General features: G+C 36.5%; 1 protein-coding gene across 2 annotated transcripts in view; it reads left to right on the top strand.

Moving 5' to 3' along the window:
- PTPRD (protein tyrosine phosphatase receptor type D) overlaps positions 1-22,533 on the top strand; it is a 1,297,197-nt gene that overhangs the window by 1,174,729 nt on the left and 99,935 nt on the right. Inside the window, exons 17-25 of one of the 2 annotated variants that reach the window (XM_076363450.1) lie at positions 1,338-1,471; positions 2,764-2,908; positions 6,329-6,634; positions 7,600-7,793; positions 9,641-9,667; positions 11,672-11,789; positions 16,886-17,473; positions 17,884-17,984; positions 18,858-19,117. In XM_076363450.1, coding sequence (XP_076219565.1) covers positions 1,338-1,471; positions 2,764-2,908; positions 6,329-6,634; positions 7,600-7,793; positions 9,641-9,667; positions 11,672-11,789; positions 16,886-17,473; positions 17,884-17,984; positions 18,858-19,117 — 1,873 coding nt within the window. The remainder of the gene's footprint in view (positions 1-1,337; positions 1,472-2,763; positions 2,909-6,328; positions 6,635-7,599; positions 7,794-9,640; positions 9,668-11,671; positions 11,790-16,885; positions 17,474-17,883; positions 17,985-18,857; positions 19,118-22,533) is intronic. The other variant, XM_076363449.1, reaches the window with a different exon arrangement.

Here is a 22,533-nt window from a genome sequence, read left to right as displayed (position 1 = left end):
CTGGACAAAAAATAAGTGAATGGTAGGAACTTGGAACCTCCACACAGGAGCTTGAATATGCACCTCATGTTGACAGATTATCTGTCTGTTGAAAGGTTAGATATCAAACCTGCACCAGCATACATGAGGGCAGTGTTATCCCCAGAGTGACATTCTGTAGAATCTGGGGAAGATAAGAATTACCATCACAAATTATTTTTACTCTTTGGTCCATGGTGTTTTTAAGTCTTTTACTGTACAAAAGAAAGGTACTTGTAATGCTGTAATAAAATTCTACGCCAAGAAATAATTGTGAAGCGATCATTATTGTCACATCTTACTTGTCACACCTGTTCTCAGTTTATGTTAAGAAGTGCATCTCATATTTTTTTCTTAAAAAATAAGAGCATGTCACACTTTATTCTTGAAAAGCTAGAAATGCTGTGGAAGACTGTTTCATGCCTTATCAACAGCACTATTAGCTGAAAGTAATGTTTTAGAACTTGGGTGCCGAAATGATTGTATACATTCCAATGACAGGGTTACATTTTGCTGTCTTTTCCTAGTCAGCCTTATTATTTGCTGTAGATTTGCAGAAGTAAATGAAGGTAACATTTAGTCCAGATAATTTCTGTGACCGTTACACAAGACATAACAACAGAGAATGTTCTTGACTACTAGAATTACAGTTGCATTTTTAGTTCTTGCAATTAGATAGTGTTGTTACTAGAAATTCAGCTATATTGGTAAAAATACCAGTCATTAAAAGAGTAGAAATACGTCACTTAATGAGAACGTTACTGAAGATCTCTTCAGTATGTTATAACTTCCACAGGTTATGAAAGCATTCAATATTATGTGTCTTCTTAAAGAGCAGGATGTGTTCAGTATCTTATTTATGAACTGAGCAAACCATTTTCAGATTTGGAAATGCATGTAATCGTTTTAACACTTTCTTGACTATTCCAGCCAATCTTATGTAGTACTAGCATTTCCCCATATACACACATATATACATGTATATATTTGCCATTTCACACATAGGTTATTAGATTGCTGGTATTCATCACCAGGATTCTGTTCAATTGCATTTCAGTTCTGTGTGCATTATTTACACTGCAAAGCATTTGTTTGAAATCCTTGATAATTTGTAATGTGTGAATTAAATATATCATTATTCTTTTTCTGAGCTCAGATTAATTTATTTCATAGTACAGTTAATCAATTTGTTTAAGTTCAGTAAGTTCAATAAAAGTAATATTGTGTGAAATATTCAGATAATAGTTTAAAAGGTTTGAAAGATAAGTGTTGAGCTAGCCAAATAAACAATTGGCAACACTGCTCAACTTTTTCTTTAGTGCCTGGTCAGCCACTGAACTTCAAAGCGGAACCTGAGTCTGAAACAAGCATATTACTTTCTTGGACACCTCCACGCTCTGATACCATTTCCAGCTATGAACTGGTTTACAAAGATGGGGAGCACGGGGAGGAGGTAAGTGAAAAGACTATACATCTTTTAAGTACTCTTTAATGAGTCAGACATAAAATGCTGCAATGGTTTAGAATTGATGGATTAGTAACTTTCTTTAGTACAAATGCCTTGATGTTTAACAGTTTGTTAAACCCAGCAGTCAGCCTAAGGAGAGACTGAGAGTGTGTAAACTGCAGAACATGCTGTCGATGGTTACCAGCCAGTGGAACTTTGCTGTTGTTCGCAACAAGTCATCTGCAGAAGTCGCATTCAGTTTCAAACATTGATCATGTCTCTCCAAGCTTGTTCCTTTACAAAGTCTTGGAAGCAGAAGTGTTTTGGGGCGTTATGGACTCATTAAGATTTTTTGCACTTACACTTGCACTTTGAAGCCTATTTTCAGTCTTGGAGAATTTTTGTTTCTCTTTGCCACCATGTGAGAGAGTTCTCAAGCTTCTCTAATCTTTCAATAATATTTGAGAAGAAAATACGGGTTTTTTTCTAAAGATAAAAACCTGCTATGGACTTTTTCTGTGCCATTATTTCCTAAGGAATTTTCAGTTTAAGGGCCTCTGTGGTGTTAGTACTGTAGACTTTAGAATAAACTGTTCTTCTGATAGGGAAACCATGTGATATTGCCAGGTGTCCCAGGCAAAAGAAAGAAGCCAGCAGTCTCAGAAGGCAGCAGGAGAGTGTCAGCCTCATTGATTTCTCCTGCATCATCAACTCATTGCTGGCGCTTCAGCTGAGCTTATGTTTATGGCGGCTTCACACATATACTGTGAATGCATAAGCTTATTTTGTGGAAGGGAAACAGATCCATATTTCACCTCCAAATAGGATGCAGGCCCCTGCTTAATAAGTTACCCTTTGGAAGAATTTGCTTCTTAATAATTTGAACACAAATTTAACTACAAGGTTAAACCCAAGATTACTCACATTATAAAACCCTGTAGTTCACTGTCGTAAGAGGTAACTATAGGTAAGGCTTTGTTCATGTGTTATTGTCTGAAAAGCCTTTTATACTTTGTACACAGCTATTACTTCCTCAAACAGTCAAACAATATTTCTGGCTCCGAGTTTCACCCATTAAGCTGTCGACTTTAAAAAATATTTTTCCTTAATGTGTGTTTGTCAAAAGGAATGTATTCATTTTTGTTTTGGTTTAGTTTGGTTTTGTTCTGATTTATTTTCTTGAATTTAAATTTTTCTCAATGGGGTATCAGAGTATAAAAGCATTCTTCTATAGGAAACATACGGAATTCAGAGTCTCTGAATATTAATCAAGACATCCTCTTATTACCTACCTTTAGCAACGGGTTTCCACTGAACCTACTACATCTTATCGCCTGCAAGGCTTAAGGCCAAACAGCTTGTACTTATTCCGTCTAGCTGCACGTTCTCCGCAAGGCCTGGGTGCTTCAACAGCAGAAATCTCAGCAAGAACCATGCAGTCAAGTAGGTGTCTTTCCTTGCTAACTTTATTCCCTTTTCTTGTATTTCTTGAAGAGATTAATCTCAGTAGCCCAGAGATGCAGCAACAGAGAAAAAAGCAAAATGATAAAAATACAGCATTCGTGGTGCTTAAAGAATGCTTAAAATACGTTTTTTTGTAGGTGTATTGTGATCAACTTAATATATGAGTGGCTCTTACATAGTTTCAGAAAACAACCATGTAAACCAGTGTATAAAGAGGCAATATTATGCTGTCATAATAACATTTTATTTTATGTTATAATAGGATAAAATGTTTTATCATGCAATAGATGTACATTAATAACAGTCCTCCACCTGTAAAATTCCACTGGCCCAGTCTGCAAATTTCCTGTAATACTGGGTTGTTCCTGCAGCATCTTCCTGAAGTACAAAAAAATTGTAGAGTGAGTCAGGCTGGATATTTCAGACTGTACCAAAAATTTCCTCATAACTGTTCTTCTATAGTAGCTGATCATTCTGATTTTGTTAGATTTTTTTAATCTAGGCTTTTTATGATGTTCAGTGATTTTTTACACCAGTAGAAAAATTGTTTCTCATTGGATGCTTATGGAAACAAAGTCATGAAACTCATCACATTTGTCTGCAAATGAGATGCAAAAATTTGTCAGGGATTTATATATACATTTTTAACTATTTAAATTAAGACTTAATTAAACAATCAAATATTCAAGGATGATGTCCAGAAGTGCTACTCTTGCCTGATAAGTTATGCTTTCCTGACAGTTTGCATTACACTGTGTAATTTTAAAATTTAGTGCAATTCTGCTTGTATTTGTTTTAAATTAAATGGCCTTTTCTTAAAGTAATATTATTCAAAACAGAAAATTCAGATTCTCAATTGACATGAGGCTTTTTAATTTGCAGTCATGACAGATGTGATTACACCATCATTCTTTGTTAGTGTTATATATTAATAGTAATTAGTGTGACTGGAGTTACAGTGCTGCAGACCTTTAACCAAAGCTAAATGTGCTTCTGAAGTATTTCTAAGGCATTTGGAATAAGCCTAAAAGACGATTATATAACACAGGGCTAGTTTTAGAGATAGTGGCAAGGCACCTTTTAATTTTAGTAATCCAGAATCAATAATTTGGTGAAGAAAAAGGTTTTTCTTTATTCTGGGAGCCATTTCAGCTATTTAGAATGTTCATTCTCTTATATTGGGTGAAGATTGCTTATACTGTGCATGCAAAATAAACCTCTAGGGGCCAAGGTTGCATGTTCCATATATAAGCACATTGCCATTCTTCCCTTCTTGAATATAAGAATGTGTTACGGTTTTTTTAGCCTTATGTCTTCAGATAGTAGGAAAATCCAGTTGATTTCAGTGGGCAGACCCTGGTTATTTGCTGAAAAGATTGCAAAATCTTTTTTGCGAAAATGGTGTGTTTTAAGAAAAAAGTATATGCATTAATAAAACTGGTTACACAAGTAGCCTATAGATTATCCTTAGTTACATAAATATAATATTTTGCATTTTCAGAGTATAATGGATTAAAAATTAATAAACTTCTATGAGTTTATTAGCAATATTCACCAGAATACACTATTGCCTTTCGTCTTGGTTTCAGAGAAAGGTGCTATAGGGATTTATTTCTTTACATGTAAGATCCTTAAGGGACATTTTACTTGTATTTCACTTCCTGCACAAGTCGATGGTAGAAGGGGACCAACATGTTTTGAGTACTTGATTACTGAATTAGCCTAAAAAAAACCAAAAACAAATGTGATAATTCTCATCTGTCCCCCTTTCCACCTCCTCTAGTTAGTTGAAATGCTGGTATATTCCCTCCTGTTTACCCTTCAGAAGAGCAGTGTACCATACTGAGTAAAAAGCCATTGATCCCTGTAGAAGAGCTGTAGGGAACCAAAAGATACATGTGTAAATGCAGTAGGTCACAGCAGGGTCCTAGTCCTTCTCTGTTGCTTTAATTTTGTTTGATGTACCTAGTATAAGTACGAGAAATCCATTTGTTTCCTTTTTCCCTTAAGAAATGGGAAGAAAATAGTAGACAAAAAAAAAAAAGGCAGTGCCATAAAAATCTTGCACCCAAAATTTATGTTTTCCTTGCAAGAGAGAAGGCAGAAATAGGAAAGAGTCCACGTCCACTACTTCTGCCAGTGAATTTGAACTGTGGCTCCTTTTTTGGTGCTCTGAATGATCTCAGTTAGTAAGCACACACTTTGCTAAGTCAAAGTGCATTTAAGCACATAAATTCATACCTAACTTTCAGTACTTGAATTGCCTCACTGAAAGCAATGGAATGATATACATGCTTAAATGCTCTGGAGCCCGGAAAAGGTACATATGCTAACAGACTCCTTCGAGTACAAATCAGTAAGGGTGAGCAGTTTTGCTCTGGAAGATTGGTGTTGGTGACAAGAGATGAAACAGTCAGAGTCTCTCACCGTTCTGATGTGCTGAGCCTGTGAACTCTCTTTGTAAAATGAATACCTGCTTTCTTGACACGTTGTTTGGGGGCAGATTTTTTTTTTCCTATAGAAGTTACCTACATTACTGGTAGGATTTAATTCTTTGCTAGCAAAGGTGTCTCCAAGAGGAGTTAAAAAAATAAAACTGACAGCTGATCTAGGGTAAGTACAAGTTACAGTCAGAATCAACAAGCCTGTCACTTTTTCCTGGTAGGTAAATCTTTGACTAAGACTTTCTTCGTCTTCTATTGACTGCATGCTCCTAGTATGTTGGCTACAATAAATGTTTCAGTAAATGCTTTCCATTTAAACGTAATTTGCAGTTGACTTGTGCCAGGCAGACTCAGTTATTAAAAAAAGCTGAAAAAATAATAATCTGTTTATGAGAGTGGGGAGGCTACAAAAATGGCAATTTATGGAGCAATTTCTAGCAATTATTGCAAGTTTTTAGGAGTTCTGTAAAAAGAGAATTTTTCTCAAAGAAAGTAAACCCTTGAAAGTAAACCAAGTAAAAACACTTGAAGGGGATATACCCAAATTTGTGAGTAAATACATGTCACATGTCATTTAAAATATTATAGCTTGCACTAATTGTAATGATTATAAAGATAGATCAGTAGTCATAGAAGTGTCACGTTTTTGTTTTGTTTCAAGAAGAATTTTAATTACAGGTAGGTAATATTATTTTGAGGTTTCATTTTCATGTATTTCCCCTACATCCTTTTTCACCATTTAGTTGGTCTATTCATTTTCAGTTTCCTCATGTTAATAAGCCAAGGTACATATGATTATCTGACGCTTTGCTTTTTTAAGTTTCTACTTTTTTTGGTTTATTTTTTACTTTCATTTGGTTGTCTTTTATTTATTTTTATTTTTTCTTTTGTTCATTTTTTTCAATCACTCCTATCCTTTCACTCAAATCCTCCTTTAACCCACTACTGAAATTAGAGCCATCAGCTCCTCCTCAAGACATTAGTTGCACAAGCCCCAGCTCCACTAGCATTTTGGTAAGTTGGAAACCTCCACCGGTGGAAGAACAGAATGGCATTATCACTGAATACTCCATCAAGTACATTGGGATTGATGGAGAAGATGTCAAGCCCCATGAAATTTTGGGAATTTCCTCGGACAGTACCCAATACCTTTTGGAACAGCTGGAAAAATGGACTGAGTACCGGATCTCTGTGACTGCCCACACTGATGTTGGACCTGGCCCAGAGAGCTTAGCAGTATTGATTCGGACAGATGAAGATGGTATGTTGCCTCCACTACATCAGTTTGCGCCTCTATGACTCTCTGTCGATCTGCTGTCTTTTGTATAGCCTAAGAGTATTTTTTTCTGCTCCTCTTTTTCCCAAATCGCAGATACTATCACCCTTTGAGATTTTTAATCAAAGACTTGTCCTTTCTACACCATTTTTATATTTGGTGGTTTTGGTTTTTTTAACAGAAAGTACCTTTTTTTGAGTGACATGAATCTGCTGCCCCTTTGAGCCCATACATATCCTTCTTGTTCCTCCTTTAACATAAAAATAACTCTCAGGGGAAAAATCTTTCTGCCTTTTCCTTGATTTTGCAGTCATTGTTATTTTTAAACACTTATGTCTATGAACTTTTTTTCAGGTTTTTTCTTTTTTTTTTTTCTTTAACTGCTTTTTTGTTCCATGTTGTGCTTTTTGATTTGGGTTTTTTTGGGTTGGGTTTTATTTTTTGAGTTTTGTTTTTGATCTTGGAAAACTGATGCTCCACACATTTTCTTTTCTTCCATGCTTGACAGTGACAGAAGACAGCCCTATATCAGCCTCCTTTTTATACTACTGAAAAAAAAAAGAAACAAAGAACTTAGCAAACAAAAATAAGGAAAACATTTTTTTAAATCTTTTGTGTTTTTAGTAGTAGTAGTAGTAGTAGTATTTCAATGATTAAAATATCTCTTTGTACTATAATGCTTTGAAACTCAAAGCATCTTCCTTGGCTTTTGTACATTTTTACATGTTTTTCTATTTCTCTAATACTCTTTTTTCTTCCATTTTTTGCATCAGTCATGTTTTTTGATCTTTTCACTGAAAGGTAGAGCAGATTGGTTGAGCATTTTCATTTGTTGAACAATTTGTATTCTTCAAAGAAAACATAGCGAGTCTGCCCTTTTAAAAGAAAAGCAAAAGACATGGGTAGGACAGGTGCCTGTAATTCTCTTCTGTCCAATAATGTTGTTCCAGTTCCTAGTGGTCCTCCTCGCAAAGTCGAGGTAGAGGCTGTCAACTCTACTGCTGTTAAAGTGTCATGGCGCTCACCTGTACCCAATAAGCAGCATGGTCAGATCCGAGGATACCAGGTCCACTACGTGAGGATGGAAAATGGAGAGCCAAAGGGTCAGCCCATGCTGAAGGACATCATGCTGGCTGATGCACAGGTAATTGGGGCATTTTGTGTTCTTTTCTAGGTCACAGTGGAAAGATTTCGTGTACCAGAGAGCTATCCAGAACTGCCTTTTTTCTTCTTTCTATATTTCAGCCTACCAGCTAACATTTTTTATCTCTATTTTAAAAACTTTTTTTCAGAATACTTACATTTAAAGTTTCTTGGGCCAAACCTAGGCACCCTTTTCTGTATAGGTGTGCAAGTAAATGCTAAGCTGTGTCATTCTGCTCACTCCCTTAAACCTGGAGTCTTCACCCTATACCTATGCTCTGAAGTTTTAAAGCATCAGGGAGATGTGAGCCAGGGTCATAGTCAGTGTAGCAAACTGTGCACTGCCTGATCCACCCACCCCATATTTCTTTGTTTCAGCGGAGAACCTAGAATCATTAGAAGCCTGTGTTAGCCCATTATTACAGTGTTTCTGTCATTAGCGTGTATCCACCTCACTACGCGTGTCACAGGAAATGAACTTATCAGTGCAACTTTAGAAATCACCGAGGTGTTTATACTTGTCATTATTCATATCAATAACTGTGCAATAAAATTAGGACCTTAGTTTAAATCGGTATGGGTTTACTTATATTGCAAAATTTCCCATTTGTTTTATAAATTATGAGGCATGAAAACAAAAGCCTGATCACATCAAGTTTAAAAAGCTTCTAAAAATAGGATTTTGCTGGTTGGGATACACTAGTGCTCTGTAAAACTGAAGATACCCAAAGCTCCTGATACTGGAGGAATCATCCTACATTGAAACAATTATTAAGTACACACCTCTCATTGCTAGCTCTCGATTTATGACTGGAATGACTGGAAGTGATAAGAAATTATCAACCTAGCATAAAGTAAAGAGTTAAATTGGCCTCTTAAGCATTTTATGTAAATAAATAAATGTTTTCTGGCTTCTTTTGTTTCTTCTTTCAGTCTTAGTTCTAAATTTCAGTTCTGCAGATACCTTTGTACTTACCGATTTTGCAAAACATGGTGTTCTTACAGCTTAAATTCAGTGGAGAGAAAGATGGAAACAGGTGGGGACGTGGGAAGGGAAAGGGAAAAGGGAGAGGAGATGGAAAAGAGGATGCTGCTGTGCTTTGGTTCTTCTCTTCCTTGCACAGATTTTCACTTTCAACTTCTGTGTGGTAGTATTTTACAATAATTTTAAACACTAGAAGGTCAGAAGTGAGAGACTAGATGAGATATCGGAGCCCAAATATCACGAAGGCAAAAGCCATATTTCTTTTTTTGCCAAGTTTGGCTTTGACCTGCTTGTTTTCCATTGGTTCACTCTGGATAGTCACCTCCTTTCTCCTCCTGCCACTCCTTCCTGCCATTCATACTTCTTTGACACATGTGATCAGGGCTTGTGCAGGTATGAAGACCTTGATGGTAAAAGATCAGTGTGGTTAGGTTTCAAGACTAAAAAATCCTGCTATTAATTTAAATAAGGCGTTGAATTCATTTAGGAAACTCAAGCATATAGCCTAGTAACATGGTAAAATAAACCAGGTAGCCTTTAATTCTGCCTTGGTATTTTTTTACTAATACCATCTATTATAAAAAATTACTACGTGGTACAAGAGGATTGATTACTTCTTTCATCTTTCAAGGAAAGAGAAGTGGCTGTTATTAGGGAAAGCAGAAGTGGAATTAAAAATTCCTGGCCTGATTTCATTAACCAAATTTCTACGTGATTCTACACGATTAATTCAAATTGTACATGATTTTTCCAGACATCATTCATATTTATTTTACTATTAAGAAGAAAACATTACCTCAACCAGGCTACAAATCTCTTAATTTCTTGTGTTTTTCCTTCCAACATTCTTTACTCTCAATCAGTGGGAATATGATGATACTACTGAACATGTGAGTAGTTTTTGACTGGCCAGAAAAGCAGTGTGTGTTGGGTTTGGGATTTTTTTTTTTTTCTATTTGCTTGTTTGCTTGTAGCTTCATTTGATTTTTTTGAGTTTTCTTAGGTTTTCTTTTTTTTTTTTGTCATTTGCACAAACGCATGCTCCTAACATCAAAGTTTTTTCCCTTATGGCACTTTTTTCCTTTTTTTTTTTCTTTCCCCAGGGAGAGTGGGTGTTATTGTTGCTTGCTTGTTCTGGGCTTTAGCATGATGCCAAAATGTACAGAACTGGTTTGTGTTTTCTTCTTTTTGATGGCTGCCACTAACATTGCCTCGCAATTTCCTCTTCACAAGAAGGTGTTAGAAAAATAAAACAAAAGTGGTTCAGAGTTGGGTAGCAATAGTCAGATTTTTTTGTATTCACTTTAAGGTTGACTTTTTTTGTGTAGCTGAAAGCTGAGATCAGTTGTGCTTTCTTTTTGGTAATTTGATAAATGTATTTTGTATGATATCAGGAAAGCCAAATGCCCTGTAGTGTTTATGCCTAAGTAATAGTGCTTGCTGTATCCAAATCACACTTTTAAACGACACCACTACATGCAGTCATATCTCTTACACCATGAAGTACTGCTTGGTTTAGATGAGACTAATATCTTCATCACTGTTTAAAAGGTTGGCAATTCTTTTTTGCCTTTTATAATTTTACTCTGTTAATATCAGGTGCAGTTTCCTTATGAAAGATGAGAAGTCTGTCTTACTGATTTTGGCCTTTAGGATCAATTCAATTCTGAGATAAAGCCTAAGGAAGGGGGGGGGGGTGTAGGTTTTTTTAATGTGTTTTCATTTTATTTGAGCTATTTTGCCTACTTGTTTCGATCATTACCTTGTTATTTCTATATTGCTAACAACTGACTGTAAATACAATGCCGAATTCTAATCACGCCTGTACTAAGCTCATACCCGCTATCTTGAAAAATCCATTTACTGTGGATAGTCTGACCAATAATTTTTATATTAACTTTTATGGTTGTTGCATCTGAGGGGTGTGTGATTGCATATTTGCTGTTTATTCTAGATGCATAAATATACCATCTGTCTGACAGCAGTGAAATTTAGTGTAAATCCATTCAGGCATGTGAGAACGCAAAGGAGTAGTCCAGTAGTTACAGGCTTAAATTCCTCTGGCTGTCCTTATAGCATGACATAAGTTTAGTTCATTTCAGGTGGCTGGCCCTTCACCATCTTCTGTCTGTGTATATGTGTGTGTATATGTGTGTGTGCATGCGCACATGTGTAAAGATCTCCTTGCTTTGACACTTACAGTTTGATCTTGCTCCCGTTCACTTGCACTAGCTGAAGAGCTACTTGTTTTGCAGCTGCTGTCATTTGAGGGCTGTCAGATTTATTCTCTGACTAGATTTTTAATGGTGTTTTAGGTAGTTCTTTTAGACCTGAAGGGTGAGTTGTTTCTGAAGTCCTCTGAGATATTTAGGTGCACATCCAACCAGTGACACAGGTTGCAATTAAAGTGTTATGAAAGTAACAAGGCTTTCTTGTTCAGCTAAACCATCATTACTTACAAAATGTGGATACAAACGCAACACTCTTCTTACTAGGCATTTATAACTATATCAGTGATGTCCTGTAAATGACTAAGTTCTCATATCTACATATGCATGCATTTCACAATATCAGTAGTAGTCCTCAGGCAAGATATTTCAGAAGGTTTTTTTCACTGTTCACACCACTAAGCCTTTGGCCTTGTGCCTTAAACTACCTGAGGCATGCTATTTAGAAGTGTGCTGTCTTTTATTGCTAAAGTGAGTGAAACATCTTGCATTATTAAGTATTTCACACAGAACAGTCTGTTGGGGCTCTCAAATGCTTGCTATCACTGCCAGTAGCACAAAAGTGTGTGCACTATATGTAATATACAGGGGTTGTCTGAAGGATTCCATGATCTCCTGGAGAACAATCTATTTTTAATAAATTGTTCTTGTTTTATTTCATCTTAGGAAATGATAATTTCTGGGCTTCAGCCTGAAACTACATACTCCTTCACTGTGACAGCCTATACAACAAAAGGTGATGGAGCACGCAGCAAGCCCAAACTCGTATCTACTACTGGTGCAGGTAATACTCACATACCCGTTAATCACTGAATAAATCCTTTGACTTTTCCTGCTAGTGTTTTGCTCCTGCTATTTGGAAGTCTCCTGTTGTGTAAAAAGTGTTTATAGGATGTGGGGTTTTCTGTTTCAGTCTTTTGCCCTTCATTTATTTAGATAAAAACAGAACCAGTGTCCCCCTTTGTCCTTTCTCAGTTCAAGATGCAGCCAAAATGTAATACTTAACTTTATACTTTCTAGTAGCTTTTCTATTCTGATTGGTGGAGAGGAAAAAAAAGAAATTCAGAGCTGAGAAGGATGTTTGAAAAACTCATGAAGGGCTTTCCTGATCTTTGTGAGAGCAGCAATGCTGCTGTCTGTCAGTAAGAACATTGAAAGAACCTATCTGTATGACAGTCACAACTTATCTCAGAAGAATGTGATTATTAAAGCAGAGAATTAGAAAACTGAATGAAAGTCCAGCCTGTGAAACCCTGAAGAAAAAAAAAATTGCTTCAGTGGCAATTTGAAGCATAAACTGGGGCAAAACACACCATGCCACTGTGTTCAGTCTGCATTTGATCACAGGTGGTACTAGATGGTGGGTATCTGACTGCATGACCAATTCAGCTGATTGAGTTAGCACTGATGGGATGAACTGAATTGCTTTTCGATGAGGAACAAAGTTTTTTAAATATAAATGGCTCACTGTGGCACAGCTTAACCAAATGGTGCCACCATAGCCTTAGTGTGGTCTTCACTTACAGATGTTCACAGCCTGTAGGTGTTCATTTTCTGGGTTTTGTAGTGTAGCCATTAAGGATATTGCATTACAATCACATGGAAACCTTTGTATCACTGTTACAAGCTCTTGTAATAACAATGTATTGTTTATGCTAACAGATAAAGTCCAAAAGGCGTATGTATGTGTATTTATACTGATTGACTCAATTTTTAAAACAATCACTGGATGTAAAGCACAGCTTTTACTAATATCAGAAACATCTATATCCTTGTCTCATCAGCTTCCTTGGAAAAATCTCTTTGGAAGTCTTGGTGGCTAGATATATCATATAGTTTCATTTCAGATTTTAGAGTACCTTCTAGTTATTACTCTTGACTGCTGCTGAAACTTACCCTCCAACTTATTATGTTTCCTCAATTCTTATGGTCTGGGGGAAAAAAGTTACATATACTTCTTACTTGCATTTGAACTTGATTTAAGAAAAAAGACACTCAATCCATTATTCTTTCTAAAGTTCAGTTCCCAATTTAAATAAACACAATTACATAGATTATGATTTGGTTAGTTTCTAGACATAAATATAGGCTATGCAAACCTGCTTGCAAAACTTAAAGCCTCTGTGCCTTTAGTCCTTATTGACTATTCATGTTTTAGCTTCCAAGATCTCTGATGCTTCTGCTTTAGAAAGATGAACAAATCCCATGTCCCATAAAACCCTGAGTGACTGAAGAGCAATTGAGAATCAGAGGCATGCCTGTAAATGTAACATATACTACACTGTTCTTGCTGTTTGCTTCATCCTGTAGACAAGTAATGTTTGTTCCTGGTCTCTAGGAAAACAGCTAGTTACCATTTTGCTCCTTCATACATTCCAAGTTGTATGAACACCTTTTCACTTGCTGTTACAGCTTGCCGTGGTTGAGCTCCTTTTGCAAGGAAAATTCATATGCAGGCTTTTGAAAAAGGAGACAATAAATATAGTCAGTACCAACAGTTTCCAGCTCACTGTCTTTCTATGACAATACATCAGGCAGGTGAAGGAATGATGCATTAATACTAGAGGCTTGTAGGTCTGAACTACACCCTCCTATTCTCTGAGAGTTTCCATTTGATTTTTTTTCCTAAAAAGGTGTTATGCAAATACTACAATAAAGCAAATGAAGGGTCTGACTTTCTAGTCTAATTTTTAAAGGTTTAAGTCAGGTGCAGCTGTATTAGAATGAGTGAGATTATATCCATAAGAGATATGAAAGAAGAATAAAGGTCTAAATGTTTACTGGAGAAACTTACTATTCATAAGTTATTCAAATGATAAGTAACTATTCAGCTGCGTCCAGTTAGTGATATAATAGCATCATTTACATTTTAGATGGGAAAGATTCACCAATTGTAAGTGAGCCTACAGTACAGTAACTGCAGTGATTAATGAAGTCACTGAATGCAGTTAATATTTTCACTCCAGAGTGTGTTTTTGTCTTATATTCAGTTTCCTTTTCTAGTTTTTGAAATCAGATGGAAGAAAAAATGTTTCTGAACATTTCCAAGTCAAAGTATTTGAAAATTTTAAATTACTTGGGGCAGAAGTTACAAAATACATGATTTACAAGGCCTAGATAAAAATTAAGACTTACTAGTCAGTGATATCATACCACTTTTATGGAGAATCTAATCAGACCTTTAATTTCTGGGTCATAGTAGCTGAAGAATCTCATAGCACAACAGCTTGTCCATTATTTGGAATTTATTCTGTACTGGACAGCACTCTTAAAATACAGATTTCAGCTAGGAGGAGAGAATTTACATTAAGACAGTGGTGTACTGTATAGCAGCTAACAGAAACGTTACTTCGGGTAATTTGGCAAAGGCAGCTTGCATGAGCTTCTACTAGTAATGGCATGCCATTACAACTGTTTGGTGTAATGACTGTTGCAGGGGGGTGTGTGAGGGACATCTTGCTGTGTAGTAACGGAAGTGGACTTCACTAGATCAGAGAGTCTATTTTTTCATGGGCAATTTCACTTCGTTTGGTCTCATGGCAAATTCAAGTCTTATTGTCAGATGAGGTTCCTAGATAGAGCTATTCCATAACACTACTGTATATATAGGACTGCACAGAATCCTGCTGTTTGTCCCACAAGACTGTAATATTCACAAGTGATCATACTAAACGAAAATGTTAACTGAAAGCTATCTGGGAAAAAAAAGAGAGACAGAAAAACATTTTCTTTCTCTGTCAATAGTTGCATGTTGAAAAAAAGGAAATTCATACACTTCACAAAATCAGATAGGCTCCATATTAGGGGAAAAAAAAGTGACTGCTGTTATTTACCATTTTAATCACAAGATATTTTATTGAATAAGTAAGCTTTATTAGTTCCCCTGTTCTGATCAAGAGCGAGTTGTAATTTCTTTCTTTCTCTGTAGTTACTACAAAGGTTAAAAAGTAGTTCTAACTGTGAGGTCTGGCCCAAGAAAAAAAGGCAATTTATCACAAAAATTATTTAGTGACACCTTCCAGCAGTCTCTCCTCTAGAAAGCTGAAGGAGTTATTTTTCTATTTGTGTGGACTCTTCTTCACTTTCATATGCTCCATTGGTTTCAGTAATAGTTATAATGTAGAGAAAAATATGGCCTGCAAAAGGCCTTCACAGCCTTTTCTATGTTCCATAAAGGCTCATAATAATCAAGGAGGAAAAGTCAGAACTAGTCAGAGAGATATTCTTTACACAGCAGAAAGTGTAGGAAAAAACTTACAAAATTCCTGGTAATAATACTTGCACGTGAACTAGACAATTAAAAGAAAAGATATTTGGAAAATTTATAGAAAAACTAGCTATAATTCTTATGCAATTAGAAGCAATGTCACAACTTATGACAGATATAATGAGGAAAGAGCTTATTAAATGCAGAATTTTCTTCAAGCCATGCCATTCCTCCCTCCTTATTCCTAATTCATTACGGAATGGTAGTCAAAACTTCTGACAATAAGAATCTGATTTGCTGGGTGCCTGAGAACTGAAGATAAGTAATAAAATCCATTGAAGTGTTTAAATACAGGAACCAGAGCTCACAATGCAGCATTCATGTGGGAAGGCTTTGAATGTGGATGGAACTAATTAGTCTTCATGGAAGACTATGTTATCATGGCACTACTACTCCCAAAACTATTCTAGTCTCTTGACCTGTCAGGCATTGGTACATAATGAACACCAAATTTCTAAATAGTTATGGATATGCTTCATTATCAAATAAGTCATTATAATAGAAACAGACTATTTTGAAATAGAAATATTAATGAAAATATAAATGAAATATATATGTATATAAATGAATATGAATAAATGAATAAATAAAAATAAATATATAAATAGAAACAGTAAATGAGAGCAATTGATATTGGGACTCCAAAGATATACACCATATAAGTTGTATAATTGGAATTCCCCCTTGATTAGGACTAATTCGATCCTTTAGACTGAATGTTCTCACCACACTTACAGTCTGAACTTCTCTGAAAGACAAATCATCAGTTTGGACCAATAGGTCCCAATTAAGGATTTAAGTGTATCTGGTGTGCAGGTTAAGAAGAGCTTCCAATTTAGTCTTCTTCAGAAGTCCAGTTCATGTGCACCAAGACCATGCTGGAAACTAAATCATATGTCATAAGCCAGGGCAATCAAGAAATTAAATTCCAAACTGTGCTACCCCTCCAGGCTGAAACAGCCCATGCTGGAGGTGATTTGTGAATGGAAGGTGGAACGATAGGGTTCTGTCATACGTAGTAATGATTGTTGATGATAAGGTTGGTCTGTCTTCCTTTCTACCCCATTTTAACTATCAATGGCAAAAGTTATGTTGACACATCTAGAAACTTGTAATTTCTCCATTATTATTATTACTACTACTACTACTACTATTACTATTATTATTATAATTAATTATTTTTCCATTTACAGGAATGGCAGAAATGTGCCTTGGATTAAATTAAAGAATACTTATGACAATGCTCTTTTTTTTGTAAGCAAGGATTTGTAAGTGAGGCAGAACCATTCATAAGATATGTGTTTTAAGTTTTACTTCTTGACTTGTGTTCCTATGTCCTATGCCTCTGAATGTTCTCTGTATTTAGAAATAATGGTAAGGAAAGAAGACAAAAAGCAGTAAATGGCTTTACTATCATAGTTCATTATACTGTATGACTCAATAGTGCAGGAGGCAGACATTATTTCTTCCATATGACAGTAATTTGTGGAACTAAGAGTGAAGGAAGAGAAAATTTATCCCTATTCCTGCTAAAACTAGCCTTTAACTAGCCTCAAGAATTGTACATGCAATTCTGTTTGTGTTTATCATCTTTAAATAACATTGTGCTACAGTTCCAGGCAAACCTCGGCTTGTGATTAGCCACACACAGATGAACACGGCTCTAATTCAGTGGCACCCTCCTGTGGACACTTTTGGCCCGCTGCAGGGTTATCGCCTGAAGTTTGGTCGCAAAGACGTGGATACAGTTACGACCATGGAGTTCTCAGAGAAGGAAGATCACTTCACAGCCACAGACATTCACAAAGGAGCTTCTTACGTCTTCAGGCTCTCAGCTAGAAATAAAGTGGGCTTTGGGGAGGAGATGGTTAAAGAGATTACTGTTCCTGAAGAGGTACCCAGTGGATTTCCCCAAAATCTTCACTCGGAAAGCTCTACTTCTACATCAGTTCAATTAACTTGGCAGATGCCACTCTTGGCAGAGAGAAATGGCATTATCACCAAATACACCATCTTGTACAGAGATATCAATGTTGCTTACCAGCCAGTTGAACTCCCTGTTGTTCCTGCTGATACCACTATGACACTTTCTGGCTTAAAACCAGATACCACATATGATGTAAAAGTACGTGCCCACACAAGCAAAGGGCCTGGTCCATATAGTCCAAGTGTCCAGTTCAGGACACTACCCGTGGATCAAGGTAGGATTTGTCTGCTTATGGCGTTGACCTTTAAAGGAGTATCGGTCTTTGGATATCAGTGTTTTTGAAGCTGTAAATAAAACTGACCGGCCCATTCATAAAAATAGGTTCATCAAACACAAAAGGTAAAGTATGTAAATCTTAATATGTTTTGGATGCCTTAGAATTCAGTTGTCCCTTGCCAAGCAGTTCTGGCTAACATCTTCACAATTTTTTCAGGTAAGGAAAATATACGTGTTGGGTTGTCACTAGATAAGAGTGAGAATGAGTTAAAATGTGATATTTAAATATGAGCACACAGGTAGGAGAATTGAATCCTTGTTGATTTTTGACCTAAATGGTAGCAGTGGAAATACAACAAGGTCTGAGCTCCAAGATGTTGTTTATATACATTGTTTCTTTTTTTCCAGCAGTGTTTGCAAAAAATTTTCATGTTAAAGCAGTAATGAAGACTTCTGTTTTGCTGTCCTGGGAAATTCCAGAAAATTACAATTCAGCCTTGCCTTTCAAAGTAAGTTACTTTCCATTTGTACGAGAGAAAATACAGAAACCAGAGGATGTAATTCACCTGGTTAAGTAGCTTACTGAATATGTGGATTTTTTTGGTATTGCTGTATTTAAGAATGCAAACTAATCAGCAATATTGACCCCAGCTGTTAAATTCAGTCGTTTGGCAATATGAGCTTTCCACTGTTGTGGCAGTATTTCCAAGTCAGGCTTGTACTGGTTATTATGCATGGTATGAACACCTGCTAATTTGTAGTTCGTTGCTACTATATTTTAGAGAAAACAGTGAAAGAAAAGAATAATTTTCTTCTTTTTTTTAGTAATTTCTGTTGTGACTGTAACTGAGTACCATTTTGGTTTTTGTCTCCTCACATTTACAATGTTGTAACTTACTCCACTAACTATAGCATTAGCCAGATAAAGTAGACCTGATGCAACCTGCAGTCTGACTGGCATTTCTTCTGCATCATTCTTCATCACTTGTGTCATCTCAGGCAGTGGCAAGTGAAGAGCAGTATTTTATGAACTAAATGTTGCAAAAACCTTTCTGAATAAGAAGTGTGAATGAAAAAGTCAAGGTACCCTTAACAACAAGTGTGCCTTGATATAAATGCTGGATTCAAGCAAACCTATTGAATTTGAACAAGTGAAATTGGATTTTAGGAGTGCTTACACTGCTTCAAATTAATGTAGTTCTTCTTTTTCCCCTGAAAGTGAGAAGTTTAATTGCAGTAGAGAATTCAGTACTATCTTACAGCCTAAAATGCCCAGTAACTTTCATTTTAAACTTATAGCTAGGTTCATTCCTGAATTCAGTGTGACAGTATCAGTTGCCTTCTCTTAGTAATCAAAACCTTCAATTTATATATTAACTTAGATCCTTTATGATGATGGAAAAATGGTGGTGGAGGTTGATGGACGTGCCACTCAAAAACTGATCACTAACTTGAAGCCAGAGACATCATATTCATTTGTGCTGACGAACAGAGGGAATAGTGCTGGGGGTCTTCAGCACAGAGTGACAGCAAAGACTGCACCAGACGTGCTTCGTACCAAGCCAGTCTTCATTGGAAAGACCAACTTAGACGGCATGATAACTGTGGAACTTCCAGAAGTACCTTCAAATGAGAATATAAAGTGAGTGAATGAATGACGTACCATTGTTTTTATCTCCAGAAACATGATTATTCTTACTGTTAATAGAATCTAGAGCTGTAGTTGTGGACCCGGGCTTTATTCTTCAAAATGGTACAGAGAGTACAGCACTCTGCAGTAGTATTTGGACTAATATTGGACTAATATTTGATGATACTAAACTGGGAGGTGTTGTTGACTCTCTCGAGGGACAAGAAGCCTTGCAGAGGGATCTAGATAGATTGGAGCATTGGGCTATGATTAATGGCATGACATTTAACAAGAACAAATGCCAGATTCTGTTGTTAAGGTACTTGAATGCGTCCGGAGGAAGGCGACAAAGCTGGTGAAAGGGCTGGAAGGCATGTCCTATGAGGAGCGGCTAAGGACTTTGGGTTTTACTAGTTCAGAGAAAAGGAGGCTGAGGGGCAACCTCATTGCTCTCCACAGCTTCCTGAGGAGGGGAAGTGGAGAGGGAGGTGTTGATCTCTTCTCCCTGGGATCCGGTGATAGGACACATGGGAATGGTTCAAAGCTGCACCAGGGGAGGTTTAAACTTGACATTAGGAGACATTTCTTTACCGAGAGGGTGGTCAAACCCTGTAACAGGCTTCCTCGAGAGGTGGTCGATGCCCCAAGCCTGTCAGTGTTTAAGAGGCATTTGGACAATGCTCTTAATAATGTGCTTAAACTTTTGGTCAGCCCTGAAGTGGTCAGGCAGTTGGACTAGGTGATCGTTGTAGGTCTCTTCCAGCTGGAACTATTTTGTAAGTTTGTTGCTTAGCCAAGTATGTAAGACTGAGTAAAATCTAGATGGAAATATATGGAGAAGAATTGTCCTTCAGTTTGTAGCTGTTTCTCAGAGTACTTTTGTGTTTCATCGCTGATTTCAAATAGCAGAGAGATTAAGGAAGCCAGTTGTGTTTTGAACAATGTATCCTCTCAAGAAGAATGGATGACCCATTGATGGGTAGCTACCCTGCTGCAGCACCTTGAAGTACTCAGACTCAGTCATTCCAGATTTACATGAAGTTTTAAAGAATTGTTACTGGACTTATATTAATTCAGATTAATTAATTCTGAAGTTTTTTATTAAAAGAAAAATCTCAGGTCCTCCCCACTCGTCCCAGAAAGAAAACAGGAGATTTTGGTGAAAAATTTGGCAGAGTTTACCAGAGATTACTTAGATTTTGGGGGAAAAGGTGTTGTGGAGATTTAAACAGCAGAAATAGGACTAAAGAGCTGACTGCACACGGTCAGCAGGGATTAGAAAGGTTAGACAATAAAGATTTGCCAAGAAAACATGAAGCGTGGTACAATCAATAAGTGTTATTGCTCTGCTTATAGTGATTCTTGTTGGTCTGTAAGGTTCCCATGTGTAATGTAAAGGAAATGGGGAGGAAAATGAGCAAGTCATTAAATATTGTTGGGGATTCTACTTGTCCTCTCCCTGGTGGATTTTTACTGATAGCTTTGTAGAAAACTGCTCCCCTTTTTCATTGCTGACTGAGGATTTTGAGGCAGGTGAGGTCAAGAAAGAAATTACTTTTAGACATTAAAAGGATGAAAAACTGAAAAACGTAGCCATTATCATTAGATTGAGTAAGATGCGGTCAGTAACAAATGCAGCTAAGGAAGACTGAAGATGGAATGAGTCAAAAAAGATTTATGACGCAGACCATTCACAGAGAGAAAAAAGTGCAGGTAGTTGGTCAAACAATAGCAAAGACAGCAGCGGAAAAAGAGCCAATGCCCTTCCTTTTATGTAGTGTAAAAAAATGAAAGAGGCTAAGTGACATCAGGAAAGGTACGTTAAACCTATAGGGTACAACTGCCAATTTTGCAAATATTGTATCTCCTCCTTCTATATCTATTTCCTAAGAAGATGTGATCGGGCTTGAGATAGAAAAACAAAACAACAACAAAAAATTGACTTGACCCTTGGAAGCAGGCATACCAAAGCAACTACATACTGAACAGAAAAAGCTTACCTGATGCTTGCTAGAATGAGTAAGATTATTGCAGCTATAGTCTTTGTATAGGAAGAACAATTTTGTGTAATAGCTATGTTGACATTTTTACAGTTGCTGTTCTTCTATGGGTACATTATATGCTCATGATTGTCTCTGTCTTACCATGAAGCACTATACACTGAGAATCTTTCAATAATACTAATTACACAGAAGGTGAAACAGTTAATGGTTTGCTCTAATGAATTATAGGTAAACACTAATGGGATTGAGGGTAATGTTATAAAAGCCTTTGTGATTTATTAAAGATGGTAGAAGTAATTGTCATTATTTCAATGTTTGATGGTGATACAGCATAGAAATTGGAGCAGAGCTCACCTTATGCTAGGTAAAATGGATCTCTTTTGCTGGTGTAATCTCAAGTGAGCAATTTCTTCATTTTCATGTAGTATTTTGGGCTAAGCCAAAGCAATTTTTATGTGTAAAGGACAGTTCATGTTTCTCTGAATCTCTTCCATCTTTGCAAAGTCTTAGATAAAAACACAGTTTTATGGAAGACTTTGGCCTTTGTAATACTCAGTTGTTCAAGCAATATCCAAGCAAACCTTTCATTTCTCACCCTTCCCCCCCAAAAAAAAACCCCTCAAGACAAACAAGCAAATAATAAAACATGTTTTTCAAGAGATGCTGCATTTTCTGGAGTTAGCTAGAAGTAACAGAACTTTGTTGTCCTTTACAATTTGCAGCACTATATATGTGAACAGTTTCATTTTTCTGCTTGCTGTTGAGGTGCTTGTGCTTTCAGCTTTAAAATACTCTGTATGTGCTGAACGTCTTAGTGGATGATCAAAGTTATGAGTGGGAGGCATGCATGAAGAAAGTGTGAAAGAGTGTGAAAGTAACATTTACATGCTGGATGTTCCTTGATTGAAAAAAAAAGGATGAACACCCTGTTAGCTTAAAAAAGAAAAAGAAGAAGAAGAAAAAAATAGGATAAGTAAGAGACTGCTGTGCAGGTGCAGTTCATCCAGCAGATGTATCTTTGATGTCTGAAAGACATATAGGGGCCAATTCTCGATTGCTTTTTGTCTTGTTTCTTAGGCATCTCTTAAAGTAAAGGTATGTAGGTTGTAGTTATTGTATACATGGCTAAATCAGCATTCACTAGGATTTGTTTTTCATGTAACCAAAGAATTTTAAAAATACATACTCAGGTTTAAAATATGCATTCAACCAGCCTGACTAGTTCTGAATAAGAACATCAATGTAAAAGGTGATTTATCATATTGTTACTATAAGGATGCATGCTGCAGATTTTATTTAAATACTGGAATACAGCAAGTGAGCAGCAGTTAAAAATCTGTGGCCAACACTTCTTGTTTCCAGCACCTCCTGTTGGAGCTCAGCATTTCCACAGAGAAATTTCTCAGGTTTCTTAACACAAGAATT

This window comes from Aptenodytes patagonicus, chromosome Z, assembly GCF_965638725.1.
Source record: "Aptenodytes patagonicus chromosome Z, bAptPat1.pri.cur, whole genome shotgun sequence".
In the NCBI taxonomy this organism is placed as follows: domain Eukaryota; kingdom Metazoa; phylum Chordata; class Aves; order Sphenisciformes; family Spheniscidae; genus Aptenodytes; species Aptenodytes patagonicus.
Note: the sequence above shows the minus strand (reverse complement) of the source record. Positions and strands in the feature narration are given on the sequence as shown.